Genomic DNA, 22,841 nt, shown 5'->3' with positions numbered 1-22,841 from the left:
AATGGATGTTTCTAGCTCTCTAATCATAAAGAGAAGCCTCTTGGGAAGGCCACTGGGACAGATGTCACGCAGGGAGAAGAGAGAGAGATATAACTTTATTAGAAAAATAAAAAAAAGCATACAAAAAACTGAGGTGATGAGTTGGTCCTCAACGGATGCCTTGATGGATGAGGCTGCTTTTGGCTGCACTGGCCTTCTCTCGCTCCCGCCGCCGGGCAGGGTCCAACTCAAAGCAGCGCCAGAGCCGCAGGGTCTCATCTGCTGCTGCTGATGCCACCGTGGCCCCATCTGGACTCATGGTCAGACTTAGGACCCGGGCTGTGTGACCTGGGGCACGAGGGAAAAAGTGAGAGCAGCGCATATAAATGCAGACATACTACTATTTAGCCCTCCAATTTTGAGGGCCACCTACCTTTTTTGGTTTTTGTTCTTGTAACAGGTTTATTGAGATGATAATTCAATAATTCACATACCATAAAATTTTTCTTTTAAAGTGTACAATTCATTGGTTTTTAGCATATTCACAAGGTTGTGCAACCATCACAATTCCAGAACATTTTCATCATTCCATAAAGAAAGTCACTCCTCATTTGCCTCTTCTGGACATTTCATATAGTCATACAATATGTAGCCTTTTGTGTCTGGCTTCTGTCACTTAGCACCTACCTTTGAGTTCAGCCACCTTAGCCATGGTTGGGTACTTCCAAATAACCAGCTGGTTCTGGGCAAAGCCATGGCCTGAGATGAGTTCCTTGTAGTGGGAAGACCAGAGGATGGAGCACACCTGTGGAGAGGGGATGGTGTGGGCATGACATAGAGCACACGCTACTCAAATCAGAACTAAGTCCATTCTAGTGGTAGGCATCTTGCCAGGAGCTATGGACTCAGACTTGAATGACTAAATCCAGAATGAAGGATGCATGAGGCGCGGTGTGGGGGCGGGGTAAGGAGAGGAAGCTGGAGTGGTTGCAGAGACCCACCAGCAAGAGCCTCAAATTCTAATGGATTTGGATTATATGCTATAGGTGATGGAGAGCTATTGCAGGATTTAAGGACAATAACAGACCACTCAGACCACAGTATAGAGGACAGACAGGAGATAAGAATGCAGAGAGACCAGTGTAGTGGGCCTCCACTGGGAAGGATGATACCGAAGGGAGGGGGGACATATGAATGGAATTCTGAGATAAAATTGATATATCTTGGTGACTAGGTGAGGAGGATGAAAGATTCTAGAGGTTTCTTCAGGTTTCTGATTAGGTTGTCTCAAACAATGTAAGAGGAGGAGGAGGGGAAGGAATACATTTCAGGGAGCCAAGGGGAAGTAACAAGTTTAATTTGGGACATATTAGGGTGGTACCACCTTATAAGATATGGGAATCGAGCTAAACCACAGGGTGTTGGAAATATGGGTCTGGAGCTCCTGAGTGAGAGCTGACTTAGAAGTTTGGAAATCATCAGGGTAGAGTGAGTAAAGCCATCGGAGGGGCCATGATTGCCCAGGGAGGCTATGAAGAGTAAGAACATATTTGGGAGTAAGAGGCTGTAATAGGGAAAAGACTACCTGGGAGTGGGCATCCACAGCGTTCAGACAGGCCCCGGAGCAGACATTCCAGATGCGAATGTGTCGATCACTGGTGCCCCCTCCAGTTGCTAGGATATTGGACTGCCAGGGACACCAAGCAACAGCCTAGATGGGATTAAAGGTGGGGTCAGCAAGCACCAGACAAGGAGCTACAACGGTCACAGGTAACCCAGTACAATCCCACCATCCCATCTCCCCGTATTTCCCAGGTTCTGGGTGAGGGTCTACAGAGGCCCCAGCCCAGCCCCCTTCTCACCTTGACAGCCCCTTGATGCTGAGTGAATGTCTGCAGGGGAACCCAGCCACCCTCTCCAGGGGCACTAGGCCACACATTGACCAAGTTATCATTGCCACCACTGGCCAAATGTCGTCCATCTGGGGCCCAGCGCAGCCCGCACACTTCCTGGCTGTGACCGCTCAGTGTGGCCACATGGTGTTCTGCTACCCGAACATCATGGTGATGGATGTGGCCAGAGCGTGAGCCGCTGCAAGAAGGAGAAGGGAATCAGGTTCTATGGCAGCACCAAATGCCACCAGCAGACCAGAAATGCTTCAGTTCAGAGGTGTACAGTCTGGGGAGAGTGGGCAAAAATTATAGCCTGATTTTACAACAGATTAGCAAAAACCACTGACCTGGACAGGATATAGCTATTCCAACATAGGGAGCCCACTCGGGCAGAATGACTGGTCATGTTTCGAAGCCGCTTTTGCTGTTGCACATCCCATAGCTAGAAAGAGAGGTCACCACTATGATCAGAGATTGGGTCTTGGAATTAACATCCTCCTGCTGGGGGACAACAGAGCTGTAGCACAGGGACAAGCCTCACCTGCACCTCAGCACTACTGGTGCCCACAGCCAGGTAGTTGCCCTCTTTGATCCAGGACACAGAAGATACATAGTCCCCGGGCTGCTCCATCTGCAGCAGCTGCAGGATGTCACCAGAGCTAGCACTCCACAAGTACACACTGTTGTCCAAAGCCACAGCCAATACATTCCCAGAGCTCCAATCCACCAGGTTCAGGTCTGCCAAAGGGGCAAAGAGAAGAGCATGAGCTTCCTTGTTTGCCTGGTCCCAGGCCCTTTCTCCATTCACCCAGCAAGGAGCAGGCTGCACTTACAGTAGTCATTACGGATTTCAGGGGCATCCAGGATACGGTCTGGCAGGGAAGGAATGTAACGGCAGGTCTTCCGGGTGGAGCCAGGTGTGGCCTTCTGGCTATAGAGTACTTTCAGTCTGTTCTGGTAACCTGTGGCAACCGAGTGAGTCTAGACACAGGGCGAAATGACACCTCCCCCGGCCCCTAGCCTGGAAAGCCAGATAAACACCTCCCCTCTCCCAGTCTTGGGTGGGGAGAGCAGACAGGCATCTCCACTCAGCCCTGGGTTAGGGCTGACACCTCTCTCCAAAAGCCAAGAACTTCAGGTCTTACTTACCCTCTGGGACTTTTTGTGGTTTTCCACTGAGCCGAAGGATCTTGGCTTCCTCCACATCAAAACCGTTCAAGTTCAAAGCCCAGGCTTTCTGATGTTCCTGGCACATAAGGGTGGTGGTGAGGCAGGATGGCGTTGTGTACCCAGGCGGATCCCTTGCCTTAAGTCCCTCTGCGACACATACCTTCTTAGTGGGCGTCTGGCTGTTTTCAGGGTGGTTCTCTTTGCTCAGAAGGAAGTTGGCCACCTCCATCTGGGAAGCACTGCGATGGGGAATATAGCGGTCACCACCAGGTTTGCTGGGAGTGGTCTGAACCTTGGAGCTGGATTTGCCTGGGGTGGTGAGAAGGAAGCCAGACAGTCTGACAAGGTTCCCGAGGCAGAGGGCATGTAGGCTGCTCTCAGTCGTTCCCTCTCCCTCCCTGTGTCCCGCCACACCCCCACTAACCGGGAGTTCGGCCCGGGGTCCTGCCGGCGCTGTGGGATCGGTTGGCGGCCCGCATGGGTGAGGGGCCCGGCCCCGAGGCTTCCTTAGCTTTGCGCTGCCAGCGCGCGGGGGGTGCATTGGGGATGGGTGTGTCCAGCTGCAGCAGCGACTGCAGGTCAGTCTCGAACACGAACTGCGCCATAGGAGCCGAGCGTCTGGAAGAGGAAGAGGAGGGGTCCTTGGAGGGGGTTCCTGCCGAACCCTGGAGGATGACAGGCGACTGGGCTCTAGGAAGGCCAGCCACACAGTCAGGGCCACACCGGCGGCAGCCCTTCTCTGCCCGGCACCTCCGACCGCAGTCCCACCTCGGCGGGACCCAGCTACCTCACACCGTCAGCTCCGAGCAGGTTCCGATCCCGGACCAGCCTTACAAATGCCGGCCTACACTTCTTGAACTCTCCGCTCCGAGTACTCATTGGTTCCTTCAAAACCCAACCGTCGCAACCGTCGCCCTCTCCCATTGGTCTCTATGGCACTGGGGGCGGGTCTTCCGGGGCAAGTCACAGATCTCACGAGAGTCCAGCTGTGGAGCGTGATTTGAAGGGTGAGAGAGAGGCGTAAGGCGGGTCCCAGAGAACTCGTGTTTGAAAGTGAGAGGGAGGGACGCGGAGCGTCTGGGGGCGGAGCCTGCGCTGCCTCCTCCTTCCCGAGCCGCTTCCATTCATTTCTCCAGTTCGCCTGACCCGCCCTTCGCATTTAAAGCCATGTTTGTGGATCGTATTTATGATACCTAAGTGCAGAACTCGGTGAAGCGACCTAAATAAAGCACTTGAGCCGTTTAGAGAAGGGAAAGGCAGCGGCCGGCCGGCGTGGGGGCAAGGGTGAGACGGGAGAAAGGGCTGAGTTTATGTACAGAAAGAAGGCCAGAGCTAGTTAAGGTGCATCTGCTATTTGCTTGGTGCCTGTAGCAACACTGCTAGGAAGGAAGTAGTACATGTGTTTGTTTTTAAAAATTGTTTTGTTTGTTGTTGTTTTACAAAGAGGGAAAATGAGGCCGAAAGTTGAATTCCTTATAGTCAAGAAAAAGGATCAGGTGTCAGGAATTTTAGAGATCCGCTATTCTAATCTGTGGTGGTGTACCCTTCCCATCCTGGCAATATACCCATATTTTACAGAGGAAGAAACGGAGTCCCAGGGAAGGGATTTGCCCGAGGTCACACAAATTGGTGGGAATCCAGGTCTGACTCCCATTCAATCCAGTGCTCTAATAATGACTTGAATGAATTGTGTGAATATGCTTAGAGGTGAAACAGCAATAATAATAATAATGGGTACCATTTACTGGCTATTTGTTAACTGTGTTTAAACAGTTTACATACATTATTGAGTTTAATCCTTACTCCCATAAGGCAGACACTCTCCCTTTATAGAAAAAGAAACTGGGAAAGAAAAAGGTTAAAAACTTGCTCAAAGGCACACAACCAATAATAATAAGTAGTGAACTCTGGTGACAGAGAAAACTCTGGGGCCCTTAGCCCAAATTTAATATTGTTATTATCTTTGATTTTGCTGTGTCTTTGTTCTCTATTTCCAATTACCTAGGAAAACAAGGAGTTGGATGTCCTGGGGTTATAAATTGGGAGTCCCTGAGCCCCAGAGAACATAGAAAATGCAGTTTAGAGTCAGGCTAGTCCTGGCCTTAAATGTTAAGCTAAGGAATTTGGCCTTATCTGCTAGGCCTTATGCAATCAGTGAGAGTTTCTGTGTAGGGAAGGGCCAAACAAAACACATCTGAGGGTGGGACATGGCCAGCAGTTTGCAGCTTCTGGAGTATGGGTTAACTGCAGAAAAAAGGATAGGGTAAATAAGGGTATGACCTCAGGGAATTCATACATTTTTAAATAATGAAAGAAGCCAGATTATACTGACATGGACCTTGAAGTGGGAGGAATTCTAATATGCAAAATGGTCAAGCAGAATGATGACAGAAGAGGTCAGCTTTGGCCTTGAGACACAAATCATCGGTGACCTTGGAGAGAGTGGGATCAGGAGAGTGGGCGCTCGGGTTCCATTTGGAAGGGCTGCAGAAAGAAGAGTGAGGAGAATGTGGAGGCAGCAAGCACAGGCTACTGTGTGAGAAATCTGGGAGTGAGAAAGGGTCAGTGCAGGAGGGAGTTTGAGGGAGTACTAGCACCAAGAGGCCTATGCCTATTTGAAGGTGAAAGCAAAAGAGTCAGGGGAAGTGAAAGAAAGAGGCCCGGCAAGGGCCAGCTGATAGGACAAGGGGCCAGGGTACCCTCCCCAGGAAGACATGGAATAGAAAACACAGGGAGCTTTTTCAATCCAGGAAAGAAAGATCACTTCCTCTTAGGCTGGAGGGAAGGAGAACAATGCTTTAGAGATGGATAATTAGAGGCTGAGGAGCTGGTTAGATGGGAACTCCCACCTGAAGGACTTGAATCTAGGGAGGCAAAGGGCATGGAAGGAATAAAATATAGGTGATATTCAGGGAGTGGGACAAAATTGGGCTAATAATAAAAATTGCTCAATAATGTCAACTATAATTTTATATATATATATATATATATATAGTCACAGGGTGTGGAGTACAGCATAGGGAATAGAGTCAATGGAATTGTAACAGCTATATATGATGTCAGACAGGTAGTAGATTGGGGGAGGAGGGTTATCACTTTGTGAGGGGTGTAAATGTCTAACTATTACATTGTTTTGTACACCTGAAACTAATAAAATTTTTTTAAATAGCTCAATAAACACTGAGTATTCACTATGTGATTGGCATTGTGTTAATACTTTTAATATCACATAGGGAAACAGTGGAAACGAAAGAAATCAGGAGTGAGATGAATAGGAATATCAATCTGGAGGCAACATACAGATTGAGACTGGAGAGATATAAAGAGAGGCTGGAGGCAAAGATATTAATTAGAGAGCTGTAGTAGTAGTTCAGTGGAGACAGAGGAGATGGAATTTAGGAAGTAAAAGTGATCAGGACATGATGGCTGAGTGGGTGTAAAGGTGAGAGGTTCATTGGTTTGGGTTTCAATCCCAGTCTTGAGTCCCTAGGAGTAGAGTCAGAGCCTTGAAGATGGCTGGAGAAGGAATTATGGAAAATGAGTATACTGGGTGTCATCCATTTGTCCCATCCAGACCTACCCTCCATCCTTCTCCACCCTGCCCTGTACCCTGTGAGGCTGATTCATATGGCCTGTATCAGTGGATTCCCTTGGGCTCTGTCTTCCGTTTGGCTTCCACCAATGTGAAGATATTTTGAATTGTGTCTCCACCCAAAATTCATATGTTAAATTCCTAAGCACCAATACTTAAAAGTGTGACCTGATTCGGAAATAGGGTCATTGTAGATGTAATTAGTTAAGATTAGGTCATTTGGGTGGGCCATAATCCAATGACTGGTGTCCTTATAAAATGGGGAAATTTAGGCACAGACACACACAGGGAGAACACAATATGAGGATGAAAGCAGAGATAAGAGTGATGCTTCTACCAAGCCAAGGATCACCAAAGATTGCCAGGAAACCCCCAGAAGCTAGGGGAGAGGCATGGAACAGATTCTTTCTTACAGCCCTCAGAAGGAACCAACCCTGCTGACACCTTGAGCTCCTAGCTTCCAGAACTGTGTGACAATAAATTCCTGTTGTTTAAGTCACCAAGGCTGTGGTACTTTGTTACGGCAGCACTAGCAAACTAATACAGAGATCAGAGGATGGGAAAACCGTGAGCTTGAGCTATGTATTCCCCTGGGTCCTTCCCTGCTACATCCTCACAGGTTGGCTATATCTCTCTATCTAAGGCCACAGCTTCTGCCAGGCACCCCTCTCTTAACAGCTACTATCTCCAGATCTAGTAACCACTCTCCCTCCTTACCCCTTAATGCCTCGGGGTGGAACCAGCTCCCAGCTGTTGTTAGCCCTGGGGGACTGCACTATTCCATGATGGTTTTCCTAAATCCTGCTTCATCTTTATAAATATGGCCTTTATTAAACTCTCATCAAGATACCCAGTTTGAGTGTGCCATCTATTTCTGCCAAGACCCTGACTGATACAGTGGGTATGCTTAGAGCCAGCAGAAAAACAAAAACAAAACAAAATAAAACATTTGTTTGAGAATTTGAATGGGTCAGGAGAATCCACAGCCAGAGTGGCCTAAGCATTTTTACTGCCGCATATGAATGGCTCAGAGGATAAGGAAGGTTAGCATGAAGTTAAGGTGGTGGTGTCCAGGAAGATTTCACTCATTTAGAAAACATTTATTGAAGGCCTACTACCATGCACCAAGCACTACTCTAGGTGCTGGGGGGTAAAGACAAATAAATCACGGCCCTTGCCCTCAAGGAACTCACAATCTAGTAGCAGGAGACAGATACAAGGCATCACAGGTGCTGTAGTAGAAGTCTGGGCTGGAGACAAGAACTTTGGAATGGTTGGCATAGAATAAGGGCAATGAGAATGGATGGGATTGGAGACTGCGTTAAGAATGTACTCTTGAGAGACTGTCATAATTAAGGAGCAGAAGAGATGCCAGGATAAGAGAACAGAAAGGAATAATTATGATTGTTCAGATATATTAAACACTTGCTATGTCCTGGGCACTGTGCTTTATTTAGATTATCTCACTGAATCGTCTTCACAACTCTGTAGGGTTCTGTCACCCCTGTTTTATAGATGAGAAACTAAGGCTCGAAGACTTTATTTGCCCACAGCTAGTAAGTAGGATGACAGGAATTGAATCTGGTGCTGACTCCAGAGTTTATGCGCTTAACTACTGGTATACTCACATAGGCAGGAGCAGAGCCAGGGGAGACGGCGATGTTATGGAAGCCAAGGTAGGAGAGAATTTAAAGGCGAAGCAGCCAGTCACGATGACAAATGCCACAGAGAGATCAATAAATGGAGGGGTAACAAGATCCTATTGGATCTTGCAATTAGAAAGTTTGAGGTGAACGATGCCTAAGCAGATTCATTAGCAAAGTGATAGTAGTAGGGGAATTAATTGAAGTAGTCCAAAGAGCAAATGACAAGCGGGAGGTGAAGAGTTCTTTTCAAGGAGTTTGACATTAAAGAGGAGAGAGAAAGAAGGTGGAAATTAGAGGAGCTTAGTCAAATGAGCCTTGTCTGAGGAAAGACTTATGTCAGCAGCCGTACTGAAAAATCAGTGTTGTGAAGCCCAGCTATGAGGGTCAACAAGGGGGATGGAGGTGAGGTTTGAGGTGTTTATAGTGTGGGGTGCAGTGGAAAGAGAGGCTGGGAAGAAAGATCTAGAGGGTTTGGATCTCTCCAGGATACTGGGAGTGAGGGGCCTGCCAACAGGTCAGTGGTAAGTAGGAATGGTTGGCAATGTGAGTGGTACAGTAGGACCCTGCCTCAGCCATGGGTGGGCATACAGACAGGGGCATGGATCCCAGGCAAGAGTGCTGCAATCCTCGGTAATCCAGCTGGGTCTGGGAGGAACAGAGGGGTAAGGGTGTCTTCTCCGAGGATTTAGGTAGAATTTCAAGGAGGCTGGGTTCCACTTCCTCACAGGCATCTGAGACTGCAGCCTTGGGCTGGGAGAGATGGGAGGGAAAGGGACAAGATCAGGTCCTGTGGGAGGAGGACCTGGATTGTGTAGGAATGAGGGTTTGGGTGGGGGTAAGGCCCAGGAATGGAATTCTGGAGGGCCAGGGCCTTGAAAAGGTGGGTTGTGGGGGCAAGGATCCAGCTCCAGGGAGGGCTCGTGGTGGGTAGTAAGGGAGAAGTGCACTCACCGGACTCAGGGCTGCAGTATCCCTAAGGTACTGGCCTAGAACCCGGTGTAGGTCTGGAAGTGAGGGCCACAGGGCATGCCTCAGGCTCCTTGGGGAGAAGGAAGAGAAGGAGACTTGAGTCATGAGAGTGAGCTGGGAGGGAGGAGGAGAACACTGGGGTGGGGGAGTGGGGGGGGCAGTGAGGTGGGCAAATAAAGCTTAGAGTGTAGTCAAGGCGATAAAGTAAGATGGAGGGGCATAGGTGAAAAGGAAACCTCAGGTGGGGGAGGGAAGTCAGTGGTGGAGAGGTTCAAAAAAGGGGTGGTACAGAGTGTCCTCAAACATTTCTCCTTCAGGGTCTTTGTACTTTCTTTTCTCTCTGGAACACTCGACTTATTCCCTCACTTCATTTAGGTCTCTGCTCAAATGCCATCTGTCAAGCTGCCTTCCCTGACTACCCTGTCTAAAATAGTACCATCTCCCTTCTGCATCGCTCTCTATCTCATGCTCTGCTTTATTTTTCTTTATAGCTCTTGACTTATTGTGTATTTATTGTTATTACATGTATTTGTTTTTGTCTGTTTCACCCCCACTAGAATGTGATCCCCATGAAAGCAAACATTTTGGCTATCTTCTCACTCCTGTATCTCCAGGGTATAGAACAGTGGTCTGTCCCATTATAGGTGCTCAAGAAATTAGCTGAATGAATGAATGAATGAATGAGCCAGTGGAACTTATTATTAAGTTACTGGGGAAGGTGATCTTTCTGGGAAGGGTATGGATTAAGGTATGTTGGGGGAACCTCCAATTCTTTAGGTTCATATTTCCACACAGAGGGATTTTAGCTGAACAACACTTCAGGCCTCTTCTGTGACCTCACTCATATTTCTCCAGGGGAGGAGGAGTGACATCTGGTAATTCAGGGAAAGGGAACTGAATATGTCTGGTTCAGCAGCACCACCTCCTTCTTTTTTCCTAACTTTTCTGTTGGATCTGGCTACCTGCATAGAGGCTACATTCCAGTCTGCTTATATACATGAGCAGATTAAAAGTTCAAAGACAGACATGTTCAGAGATGGGAACCCAGAAGAGAGGCATTTAACCTAGCCTATGTCATCAAAAGAAGCTGCTTGGAGGAGCTGCCTTCTGAGCTGAGTCTTCAAGAATCAAGAGATGGGGCCGGCCGAATGGCTCGGTTGGTTAAGAGCACGAGCTCTGAGCAACAGGATCGCAGTTTCGATCCCCACATGGGCCAGTGAGCTGCGCCTGAGCTGAGCTGCCGCTGAGCTGCCAACAGGTAGCAGGATGGCCAGGTGGTGAGAGTACGTGCTCCTAACAACAAGGTTGCTGGTTCGACTCCCTCATGGGATGGTGGGCTGCACCCCCTATCCCCCCCCCCACAAATAAGATTGAACACACCTTGAGCTGAGCAGCTGTGAGCTGCCCACAGGCAGCTGGATGGCGACTGGACTTGGAGCTGAGCTAGCTGTGCCCTCCACAACTAAGATTGAAGGACAACAACTTGGCTGTTCCCCTTCCCCAATTCCTCAACACTGTTCCCCTCCTCCAATTCCCCAATAAAATCTTAAAAGAAAAAAAAAAAAGAATCAAGAGATGTGGAGGACTGAAGGACTGAGGTGGTATGGATTCTATCCTTTCTGTTTAAAACCGCCAATGACATTTCTCCTCAGCCTTAGACTTCCCACTAAATGAGTCATTCATTGAAAACGTTTATTTAAAGGCATGCTATTTGGCGGGCACTGTGCTGAGGATTTAAAGATGACCAAGTAAGGTATAGGGAAGACACATAGAGAAATAAATATAGTAAAATTTTACTGGTCCTATGATAGAAGTCTGTACAGGGGCACAAAGAGAGTAGCCAATAGGGGAGGGTTAGGAAAGGTTTCCCAGGAGTTGGTCAAGAAAGTTATTTAAAGGTAAGTGGGTATTAGTCATCCAGGGAGGATATTCCTGATAGAGGGGACATTATGTGCAAAGGCACTGAGAAGTAAAACCACTTGACTTCTGGAGGAATTCAACAACAGTTTGGCAAAGTGGATGCACAGTGTGAGAAAGGATGGAAATGCTGGCAGGGGCCAGATTTTGCAGAGCCTTGTTTGTCATTCTAGAGTCTGGTCTCTATCTTGGGGAGCTAATAATGAGATTTAAGGAGGCGAGTGATACATTAACGTGTGCATTTTAGGAAGATTTTTCTGGTGACTGCATGAGGCTAGATTAGAGCAGAAAGAGGTTCTATTTCAGCGATTCAGGTAGTGTATGTAGGGTTAGGGGAAAGGGGCCATGTTTAGAGCGAGGTTTAGGAAGTGAAATGACCAGACCTGACTGGATAAGGAGTGAGGCACCTAAGTGTATTGGCTCGGGTGACAGGTGGACAGTAGCCTTGTGACTGCGATGAGGAGCCTGTTTGAGATGTTCAGTATAGCGGGCATGTTCGAGTGTAAGGAGGCGGCGCGGCCCCCCAGGGGAGACGTGAAGGAAGCGGCTGAAGCCACAGGTGTGGACTGGAGGTTGTCCCGAGACCAGGTGTCAGACAGAAAACTTGGGATGCTTGTTAAGAGGCCTCGGGCTCGGCCCTGGCTACCGCCGTCTCCCGCCTGACCAAGGTGGGCGGTACCTGTAGTGAGCAGGAAACTGCCACCTCAGCAACAGCAGGCCCAGGAGGGCGCTGAGGCCCAGCACTAGGAGCAGAGCGGTCACCAAGGAGATCCAGGCTACGGGACAAAAAGAATCAGATCTGGGCCGCCCACGGCCGGAATCCCGCCCGAGGGTTCAACACACCCTCGCCATCCCAGGCCGCCGCGTACGTCTGCGCAGCCGCACAGCAGTGCGGTCGGAGCCCCACCCCTCTCTGCACCGGCCTCGCTCCATTCTCTCTGCCGCGGACCGCCTGTGCCCCTCCGGGCTCTTACCTGTCTCGGAGGCGGTCTCTACCCTAACTGGGTCTGACCAGGTGCTCCAGGGGCCTTGGTAGGTGGGACCGTGGAGCCTGGCCCGCAGCTGTAAAAGGTAGCGGGAGCGCGGGCGCAGCTCTAGGGTCTCTCCCTGGGCCCCGAGAGGCGTCTCCAGTACCTGCAGAGAAGCCAGCGAGTGGTCAGGCTCCGGGTGCCCGTGGGCGGGCTTCGATAGACCGCCATCTGTTGGACCAAAATCCTACCGCTCTGAATCCAAGGGGTCCTCCCCAAAGATCCTCACTGACAGAGAATCCGCATCCTGGCGGAAACTTGGAATATAGAACACAGCCTTTCCCTGAGCGGCCTCGCCCTGTCCGAGGCATATAATGCCCGGAGAGAAATGCTCCCTGACACACAGACCTCATCTGTACTGTGAACTGGTCATCCTGATAGAAATGCATAGGACACACCCCGACAGAGATCCCGGGGCACACACACTGATCAGGACACACAGACATCTTTCTAGAAGCCCTCGCCAGAACGCCAGGTCCATCGATGAAAACCCCAGACACACTCAGATACTCTGGGCCACACAGGCCGTTTGCAAATGGCACGCATTCAGCAGCGGATTCCAGAATTGTGCTAGATGCTGTGGGTACAAGGACAGATTCCAAGCAGAGGGAACAAGCATCGTGTATACAAGCAAGGAGGCTTTATTAACTTGATAATTTAACAAGCATTTATGAACTGCTTGTGATATGCCAAGCATTGGGCTAGGCACTAGGGAAAAAAGGTAAATAAAACATGGTCTCTCACCTGTCCAACGAGGAAGAAATACAAACAAGTAAATAATTACAAGTTATTAGTGCTATAATAATGATATAAGTAAGGCATCAGGAGCTCGAAGAAGCGTTTAGTGCTGCCCGTGTTGCTTGGTTGGGGGCTAGAGAGTAGTTCAGTGTACAAAGAGCATGGATGGGCAGGCTTGAGGTCAAAGATAAGGCTAAGGCAGTGGTGGTAGGGATCTGAGGACTGTTAGTACCATAAACTCAACGTATTTGTTGATAAACAGGGGGAAGAGACAAGGGAAAAGGAAGGAGAATCAAGGAGGATTCCAGGTTGGGCAACTGAATAAGTGGTGGTGCCATTGTCAGAGACAAGGAACAGAGAAGTAAGTTTGAGGAAGAAATACTGTATGGTTCCATTTTATTAAGTTCAACAACAGTCAAAACTTATCAGTTGTGATGTTGGAATCATGGTTACCTTGGAAGGGAGGTGTGTGACTGTAGGGGGCATGAGGAGCTTCTGGGGTGCAATAAATAACCTATATCTTGATCTGAATAATGGTGACATGGGTGTATACATATGTACAAATTAATCAACTGTATACTTAAACTTCGTATACTTTACTGTAGGATATATAGTAGTCCCCCCTTAACTGCAGTTTTGCTTTTCACTGCTTCAGTTACTTGCGGTCAATCACGTTACAAAAATATTAAATGGGAAATGACAGAGATAAATAATTTGTAAGTTTTAAATTGTGTGCTGTTCTGAGTAGCATGATGAGTGCTCACGTCATTCCATTCCATCCTACTCACAACACGAATCATCCCTTTGTCCTCTCTGTTAGTCACTCAGTAGCTGTCTCAGTTATCAGATCAGTTGTCAAGGTATTGTGGTGCTTGTGTTCAAGTAACCTTCATTTTACTTAATAATGGCCCCAAAGTGCAAGAGTAGTGATGCTGGCAATTTGGATATGCCAAAGAGAACCCGTGAAGTGTATGTATGTATAGGAAAAAAAATAGTATTATATAGGGTTCAATACTATCCATGGTTTCAGGCATCCACCAGGGGTGTTGGAATGTATCCCCCACAGATAAGAGGGGATTGCTATATTGAGTCTAAAATGTCCCTGGGGGCTTCTACGTAGAGCTATCTGGTAAGACGTTATATATACTGTGTATGTGGTAAATGAGAACAAAAGTAGAGAAAGAAATGAAGATTTAACTAATGTATATGTGTACCTTCTATCTGCCAAGCAGTATGCTAGGTAGCTATATAGTTAATTTTTACTGTGACTCTGCTGATTTTACCAATGAGGAAATTGGAACTTCAAAAGTTTAGGTAAGGTCCGACCAAGTAGCTCAGTTGGTTTAAGAGCTTGCTCAAGAGTGCCAGCTCTGAGCAACCGGGTCGCCGGTTCGATTCCCAGTCCAAGCTGAGCTGCCACTGAGCTGCCAACAGGTGGCAGGGTGGCTCTGCTAAAAAAAAGTTTAGGTAATTTTTTCTATGGTATAGAAGCTCCTTTCCATATGGTACCGGTAAGTTTGGGATAGTTAATGTATGGTCATTAAAACCGTGGAGTTGAAGCACTCACCTGGGGAGAGCATATGTAATTTATCTAGAGGAGAAAAGAGTCTAGGATGGGATTGTAGGAAGCACAACATATTAAGGAAGGATGGAATAGGAGAGGCTAAGAAAGGCGAGAAGGTTTGGTCAGAGATGTGGCATGAGAATCAGGAGAGACTGATATCCCAAAGGCAAAGGGAAGAGAACATTTTAAATGGGAGTAGTCAGCAGTGTCAGATGCCAAAGAAGGATTAAGATACCAGTTGAATCAGATAAACACAGATCTATACAAGCCTAGACATGAAATACATGGACACTTTTACCCCTGATAACAGACATGGTAAAACTCAGGAATACCCTGTGTGGTGAGGTCTGTGGGCGTTTGTTCCTTGACCTTACCTTCCAGTCTTGATGGCCTTCTCCTGTGTATCGGAGCTGATAGCAGGTCTCTTGGGCTGCCCAGGATGAGGGGTGCTGCCATTCCAATTCCAGCTGCCCACTGGAGACCTCCCTCCAGTGCAAGTTCGGAGTGGGGATAAGCACTACAGGGATGTCATCAGGGACTGGCCTAAGCCCTTCTGTGCATGAGACATCATGCCACCAGGGCCATGGGTCAGAAGTGTCAGAGTTGGTGATTCTGGGCATAGGGTGAGATGCAGTAGGTGGGCGGACCATGTGGGAGGAGAAGGGAAGAAAGTTCTTACCAGCCTGGTGGATCCAGAAAGGGGAGCCCAGGTAGCTGTGAAAAGCACCCTGGGCTGTGGTCACCTCCACAAGGATGTGAATAACACTGTCATTTCGTGACTTGAAGTGGCAGCGGGAGATCTGGGAGGGCTGTAATCCTGGAGTTTTGTCCTGCTCTTCACACTTTTCCCAGATGGGGTCCCTGAGAATCAGCCCCATAGAGTCGTTAAATCAGGCCTGCCTCAGAGATTGATACTCCCCATCCCACAGGGGCTATGCCCTGCAAGGGTTCTAATCTAACTTCTCTTGGATGGGCCTCCAGGGCTTTCTCTCTGTGTTCATGCCATAATGTTTTATTTTCTGAAGTTTGTTTTGGTGTCCAGCCTTTTCCTCTTAAGGAAGGAGCTAGATGATACATGAAAATAGCACAGGCTATATAGGTTTGGCTTATTGGTGTATAAATCCAGCCATGAAAATTACTTGATTTCTCTCTTGCCCAGTTTCCGCATTTGTAAAATGGGTTAATAATACCTACTTCACAGAACTGTTTGAAAGAGTAAAGAGGCTTCATCTTTCTGCAGGAAAATGTTCTTATGTTTTTAATCTGTTCTCATACAGCAGCCCTCTTAGCCAGCTCTATATTTTATTTTACTATTAGATTATTACAACAGCCTTCTAACCGGCTTTTCTGCCTCAATTTTTGCCTCTCCCTTCAATTTGTTCTCCACACAGCTATCAGCATTTGTTTCCAAAATGTTGAACTGATAATGGCCAGAATGTATCACAAATGCGTCCATTTATTTTGATCTTGACCCCTGCCACATTAGATGAAGCCACCATTATCTCTTGCCTGGATTAAGGCAAATTTCTAACTGGTGATCCTGCTTCTATTCTTACCACTTTCTAATTTCACAGAGAAACATATCTTTTAAAAATGTAAGTCATATTATGTCACTCTTCTGCTTAAAATCCTTCAATAGCTCCCCATTCCACTTGGAATAAAATCCAAACTCAGTACCAGGGCTTACAGGTCTCTATATGATTTAGTTCCTCCCTACCTCACCATTTTCATTCTCCTGCAATTCTCACACCAATTTACCACCCTTCATCCACGTGGGCCTTCTTTCTATGCTACAGTTATGCCAAACGCACTGTCTTTGCACTTAACCTTGCTCTGAATTGCTCTGACTCTCCATTTTCATGTGACTTATTCCTTCTCCCCACTTAGGTCTCGGCTTACCTGTCACCTCCTTGGTGAGGCTTTCTCTGACCCCTCAGTCTAAATGAGCACCAACCCCCCCATCCTCCCACTTAGTCTCTATCATGTAACCTTGTTCCTTTATTTCTTGTTTGTCACCCCATCCTTTCCCCTCTCTAAAACGGAAGCCCCAACAATGCTGGAAACTTTTCTGTTTTATTTGTCATTCTATCCCCAGTGCCTGGGGATAATTGTTTATTGAACAAATGAATTGTGTCTGCTTTCTGATTATAGACTGTAAATATCTAGCTGTTACTAAAATTTTTTTTATCATTTTATGTATTAACGTGTATATGTTTATTCATTTATTCAACAAATAATTGATACTATGTGCCAGGCACTGTGCTAGGCCCTATGAATACATAAAGGAATAACCTCCAAGGAGCTCTCATTTCAGTGGGAGAGGCAGAAAAACAGATGGTATTTTTCTGTGATGTGCACAGGCTGGTTTGGGAGTATCAAGGAGGATCATCTAGCCCAGAGTGGGAGGGTCAGAAATACTTCCTGGACAAGGCAGTGCTTAGACTGAGTCTTGGACTATAAATAGGAGGCAAAGGGGACAAACAGGCATCCCAGGCACATGCTTGGGCATAGATAAGCGATATGGGGCTTTGGGGGAAATTCTGAGTGGTGCAGAATGCTTTTAGCACAGAGGGCCTGGTGGTGAGTGGTAAATGTGAGACAGCAGACCGAGGTCATGGAAGATTCTGTGGCCTTTCTAAGGAGCTTGAGCTTAGTCTTGTAGTAATTATGGAGACATTTACGGATTTTAAACAGGGAGTTGCCAAAATTAGCTTTGTACTTTGGGAAGTTCACTCTAACTTCAGTTTGGAGGAAAAGATTGGTGAGGGTGGACTAGAGGTAGCGAAATCCGTTAGGACAGTGTTGTGGTTTTCCATGTGCAAAGTGATGAGGATCTGAAAACAGGATTGTGGCAGTGGGGGTAGAGGGAAATAGATGGATTCAAGGGGTACTGAAGAGGTAGAAATGACAAGACTGTTTCTGATTGGGCCTGGAGGTGTAGAAATGGCAGAAATCCAGGGTGATTCCCGTGTTTCAGTCCTGGAAAACTGAGTTGATGGTAGGATGGAGGACAATAAAAGGAGGAGCAGGTTTTGGTAGAGGAAATGATGATGACTTCAGTTTTGCCACCCTTTAATTCATTCAAGGCACCGCTATACTATGGAAAATCTGTGCAGTTATTAAAAAGAATGAGTTACATCTTTGTAATGATCTCCAAGACATATTTTTAAGTAAAAAAGTAAGTTAACAAACCATATATATGTGTGTGTGTGTGTGTGTATATATATATATATTCATATGTATATGCATATATAATGATCCAATTTATGTTGAAAATAAATTTGTATAGACAGATGTAAATGCATAGAAAAAATGGAAGAATACATTGAAACTGTGAATAATGTTTTTGTTTTTTTTCATCATTCATTCTTTCAGTAATGTTCCAGGCACTGTGGTGGGTGAGAATATGTTGGTTAGTAAAAACAGACACTGACTTGGCCCTCATGGATCATGTATGGTCAAGATTAGCCTTTTTCAACTGGAATTCTGAGAGAAAATTTTATTATTAATCATTTAAATAATCACATAAATTATAAATGTAAAATTGTAACTATTATAAGTACTTAAGAATTAGAGGTACGCGGTACAACAAGTACGTATAGTAGTGCTATTGGAAGGTCAGGGGAGGGTTCCCTGAGGAGGGGACATTTGAGTTGAGTTCTGAAGGATGAGCAGAAGTTAAGTAAAGAGAGGAGGGCTGTGTAAACGGCATGTGCAAAGGCAGGAGGGAATATGGTAGGTAAGAGGGAATGAAAGAAGGCCCGTACTGGACCGTAGAGAGCAAAGGGAAGCCAGTATAAGATGAGGCTGAAGGCATAGGTAGGGGCTGAGTATTTAGGACTTTATAAGGCCATGATGAAGTTCTTTTCTTTATCCTAAGATCGATGGAAAGCTTGAAGATTTTTAAGCAGGGAGTGTTGTGTTCATTTATGCACTTTTAAAAGATCACTCCAGCTCCTGTGTGGAGAATGATTTGGAGGATTCAAGAGGTGATCAGTTAGTGAGTATTCTCAGTGGCCCCAGTGAGAGATGATGATGGCCCGGACTAGGATAATGGTGATGGTGAACGAAGGTGGGCAGGTGCTAGAGATGTGGGCTAGGTAAGATCAACACGACTTGGTTAGAGATTGGATATGGTGGGGGTGACAGATCAGTGAGGTGTTCAGTGGAAATTCTTGAAGACCAGGTGTAGTTTTGATTGGAGTTGATAGATAGTGGAAAGTTACAGTACGTATTTGAAGAAGGGAATGTTTGAGTTTAACAAAGGTCACTCTGTCAGCAGCAAAGAGGATACAATGCAGGCGAATGGGAATGTAGGCTGTTGCAATGGTCTAGGTGACATGATTAAAGCTGAACTAAACCAAGGCATTCCCAGTGGGAATGCAGAGAGGTGGAGAAGAGAAAACATCCATTGGAGGATGAGAGCCTGGCGGCCATTTGGTTTGGGGACAGGAAAAGGAGTGAAGAGGACAAAGAACAATCTCTCTCTTCTTTCCACAGTATTGTACCTCTCTCCCATGACATCAAGCTCAATCAACTGTTTAACTCTCACCTGTTTCTGGGGCAGCACCACGGCCTGCTGTGATAGAAGAAGCCTTGGGAGCTAGCATGGTCCTGCTGCTGCCACTGACAGGTAACATTCTTCAAGTCCAGGGTAAAGCATTGCAGTCCAATTTCCACTGAAGTCAGATAAGGAAGGCCCATCAGGACCCACGTGCTCCTACTCCATAGGGCATCCAGATCATCTTTACACACATAACTTGGAACATTTATTCCTACTCTTTGTTCTCTCCCTGACCATAGGTCACTCTGTCCAGTGGTAAGTTTGAGGTCATCAGGAACGACCATGGTTATTAGAGCTTCCGTGTCCAGCCCAGTCCTCCCTAGAAACCTTCCTGTTTCCTTCTTATCTCCCTATTCCTTTATTGACTCACCTGCATCCCCAGGCAGGTCCATGGTTACAGGGAGGGACCAGGGTCCCCAGGAGCCACGGAGGGAGACCCCATCAGGTTGGCTGCGCAGCTGGAGCCAGTAGGAGTTCCCAGGTTGGAGCCCTGAGATGAGGCAGCTTCCGCCCATCACTGTCAGAGATGGAGCCTTGAGAGAAGAATCCCAGCCTCAGAATCTAGGTCTGCCTCTTGGCCAAGACAGCCTCCATCTCTTACATTTGAAGCCCCACAGCATACCTGTGGAGAGACACTTAGTTCCTTACTGGAGAGATCTGTTCACAGACTGGGGACCAGGTTGGTGGATTTCAGGTAGTGTTCGGGGGTTTTTAGGGAAATCCCCATTGATTTGGAAGCCTGAAGCTCTCAATTTTGTTGGTGTGAATGACACGAAGTGAGAGATCCCTAAATAGACATGGCTCCTGAGGACTAATCAGAGCTTGTACTAACTCCCCAAGGACCATCCCATCTGGAATCCCCACAGTATGGCCTGTCCTATCTTGGGGCAAAATTAGGAGTAGGAGATAGGAGATGGGACACAAGATGGGTAGGATACTTCTCTAGTTGGGGAGGTCTGCTCTGGTCCATCCTGTTGGGACATCATGGGCTGAGCACATGCAGGCTCGTCCAGAGCTGGGGCTGGGTTTGGCCTCCGCAGAGCTGGGCAGCAGGTTTCGGTGGAAAGCAGCTGCATGACTGTGGTACCAGTGGAGTTCCTGGGATCCTTGAGGCCATAGCGGAGTTCATGCCTCAGGAAATCACTGATTTCGGGAGCTGGGGCCTCCCAGCTGATCTGAAGCTCCCCTGGCTGGCTCCAGCCCATGGCCTTGATCACACTGGGGGGAGCTGGAAGGCCTGAGGGCAAGACAGCGTACATCAGAACTCTCTGAATGCCACAGTCTACGGTTCAACTCATGGACTGAAGAGAGGGGTGCGGAGGCTGGACTGGCTCTCTGGTGGAGGACAGGGCAGGGAGGCTCCTTATCCTGTTCTCCTTTCCTCATGAGAGCAGTGACCTCATTGCAGGTTAGTTAGACGCTGTGCTCCTCAAGAGCAGGGCTCTCTTTTCGTCTCTGTATCCTTGTTACCTAGCACAGTGCCTGGCACACAGTAGGTATTCTGTAACTGTTGAATGAGTGTGTAAATGAATAGGTTAATGATGGGAGGACCAGGGTGTCTCTGATGTGACATGAAGTCTAGCTCTGGCTGCCAAAGCTGGGAGGAATGATAAGGGGGTCTTGAGGTGCCTCTGGGGGCTAGTAATGGAGGACATCCATGTTGTCCTGAAAGAGCACAGACCAGTCTGACTCTAGGATTTGGCCCGGAGGCAGCAAATAGAGGGACCAGGATGACCGAAGGATGGCGCTTACCCACACTGTCCACAAAGAGCACCCGCTGGGTCAGGTTCTGGTTCCGCAACGCGTTCCTCACCCAGAGGTGCAGTGGAAAGAAGAGACGGACTTCATCCTGGGCTGGAAACTGGCACACATATCGGGTTCCAAAGGGGGGCACACTCTGTGAACTCAGGGGGCAGGTGCGGGGCTCCTCCCTGTGGGCATAGAAGTCCATCCTACCTAAATGGCCACCATGGCCAGCCCTCAGGACCCAGGCTAGGCCCAAGCCCTCCTTCTATTTCCATCACTGCCTTTCTCTTCTCAGTGCCTGGGATAGGTGGGATGAGGGGTTATGTAGGGCCTAGAGCTGGGTCTCTGCAAAGCACATCTATTCGATAAGTGGCTACTTAGGGCATGTACTTGGAGTAATTCTCTGGTAGGGCCAAAGGCAGGGAAGCTCCTGGAATAGGGCTCAGCTGAGGTAAGGAAAGGACAGATTCAGGGGAGTGGGGCACAGCCCAACACATACCCTGGGTAGGCATACAGCAGCTGGTATGTTCCACTGGGTGCTGCCTCTTCCTCATCCCAGAAGCAAGTGAGGTCCTCAAATGTTCGAGAAAAACAGTTCAGGGTCTCTGAGTCCAAGGCCAGCAAGGAGGCATCTGAAGAACAGCTGGTGAGTTGGACTCTGAGTTCTTCCAGGCATGTTTATGGGCAAGAGTAGGGAACCAGTGGGACCCTCCTGCCTGGCACCCTTCCCAGGACTCCCTCTTTTTGCATATAGGTGATCTCCACCCTCCACACACCTCACCTTGGTTGGTGACTTGTGCCAGGTTTGGGGGGTCCAGGAGGAGGCAAGAGGTGACCACCAAGAGGGCCCAGGAGGGCATCTTCTCCGGCACTGTGTGCCTGCCTTAGCCCATCCTCCCTTCAGGAAGCCGGGCCCCAATCCCCTCCCGGGCCAGCCCCTCAGGTTCCTGTCAGATACAGCCCCACGTCCTGTCCCTGTCTCTGCCCCTGTGGGGCCCATCCAGACCACACTGGGGCCAGGGGCCAGGGGAGGGGGAGTGGGACAAGGCGGGAGGGTAGAAGGAATTTGAAAGAGAGGATACAGGCCTTTTGGTGGGAGGGAGATGGGGGTTATGTTTTTGACCGTGTACCAAAAGGAGACTAAGCCTCTACGTGTGTCTCTGTCAACTATTGTAGGAGGGTGCATTAGCAACAAGAAGGACACCATTTGCTGAGAGCACTTACTATGCTGCTATGTGTTAAGCACTTTGTATCTATTGACTCAACTCATCCTCACAATAAGCTTATTATTTCCATTATAGAGATGAGGAAACTGAGATGCAGAGAAATGAAAGATTTGCCTCAGATCACATCTCTACTAAGAGGTAAAGCTTAGGAACCCAAATGCTTAACAACCGTGCAATGCTCCTGGAAGAGGTAATCTGCCAAGAAATGTCCGTCTGCCTCACAGCCATGACAAAATGGCGGCCATTTCCACTTTAATAGGTTTTGTGAATTTGTGTACAAATGAACACATTCCTGGAACTAAACTTGTCCTCTCTATGGTGGGTAGCTCCATAGCTGCCTCTAATCCTTTGCTACTCAAAGTGTGATCTGTGCCCGCAGCAAAAGTATTACCTGGGAGCTTGTTAGAAATGCATAGTCTTAGGCCCCAGATGTACTAAAACAGAATCTACATTTTACCAAAATCCCCAAATACTTTGACTACACATTAAAGTTAGAGAAGTACTGGTCTTCAGTACTTTCATCTGGTTGGCTCAAAATCAGGGGATGGTTGGTCTCAGCTCTTCAGCTCATGCTCGTCTTCTTCACATTAGTAGCAGAATAGTGGGTATGACCCCTTGCCTGAAGTCCAGGCCTCCTCCCAGGAGTGCTGTATCTGTGGGTGGCATTTATGCCAACTCTCAGGAGCTTTGACTCTTGCTAGGTGGGTGGGCAGGGTGGGGGGAATGCATGCTATATAAACTCCCACATTTAGCCCCCTGGCCTCAGCTGGAGCTCCTATTGATGGCTCTACCGACTGAGTGTCCTCAATA

The 22,841-nt window shown here is 47.8% G+C and overlaps 2 protein-coding genes across 3 annotated transcripts; both read right to left on the bottom strand.

The window, feature by feature from the left end:
• Positions 1 to 8: 8 nt before the first annotated feature.
• On the bottom strand, positions 9 to 12,189 carry CDC20 (cell division cycle 20). 2 transcript variants are annotated; one of them, XM_019643835.1, is made up of 12 exons: positions 12,140 to 12,189; positions 3,829 to 4,027; positions 3,466 to 3,659; positions 3,202 to 3,350; positions 3,021 to 3,117; positions 2,705 to 2,833; positions 2,413 to 2,609; positions 2,219 to 2,313; positions 1,842 to 2,070; positions 1,565 to 1,690; positions 667 to 784; positions 9 to 327 (listed from the first exon to the last, which is right to left on the bottom strand). In XM_019643835.1, the coding sequence occupies exons 2-12, from the start codon at positions 3,963 to 3,965 to the stop codon at positions 149 to 151; spliced, it is 1,650 nt and encodes a 549-aa protein (XP_019499380.1). In that variant the 5' UTR covers positions 3,966 to 4,027; positions 12,140 to 12,189; the 3' UTR covers positions 9 to 148. The 2 variants fall into 2 exon arrangements, with proteins under 2 accessions (XP_019499380.1, XP_019499381.1); XM_019643836.1 differs by lacking the exon at positions 12,140 to 12,189 and having other exon boundaries at positions 3,810 to 3,891.
• Positions 7,557 to 21,665, bottom strand: MPL (MPL proto-oncogene, thrombopoietin receptor). Its single transcript, XM_019643834.1, has 12 exons — positions 21,587 to 21,665; positions 21,305 to 21,437; positions 20,812 to 20,990; positions 19,998 to 20,296; positions 19,430 to 19,592; positions 19,048 to 19,174; positions 15,175 to 15,356; positions 14,870 to 15,012; positions 12,140 to 12,299; positions 11,845 to 11,941; positions 9,231 to 9,318; positions 7,557 to 9,029 (listed from the first exon to the last, which is right to left on the bottom strand). The coding sequence occupies exons 1-12, from the start codon at positions 21,663 to 21,665 to the stop codon at positions 8,742 to 8,744; spliced, it is 1,938 nt and encodes a 645-aa protein (XP_019499379.1). The 3' UTR covers positions 7,557 to 8,741.
• Between the last annotated feature and the right edge of the window lie 1,176 nt (positions 21,666 to 22,841).

The sequence above is a fragment of the Hipposideros armiger genome, unplaced genomic scaffold (assembly GCF_001890085.2).
Source record: "Hipposideros armiger isolate ML-2016 unplaced genomic scaffold, ASM189008v1 scaffold_82, whole genome shotgun sequence".
NCBI classification, from domain to species: Eukaryota; Metazoa; Chordata; class Mammalia; order Chiroptera; family Hipposideridae; genus Hipposideros; species Hipposideros armiger.
Note: the sequence above shows the minus strand (reverse complement) of the source record. Positions and strands in the feature narration are given on the sequence as shown.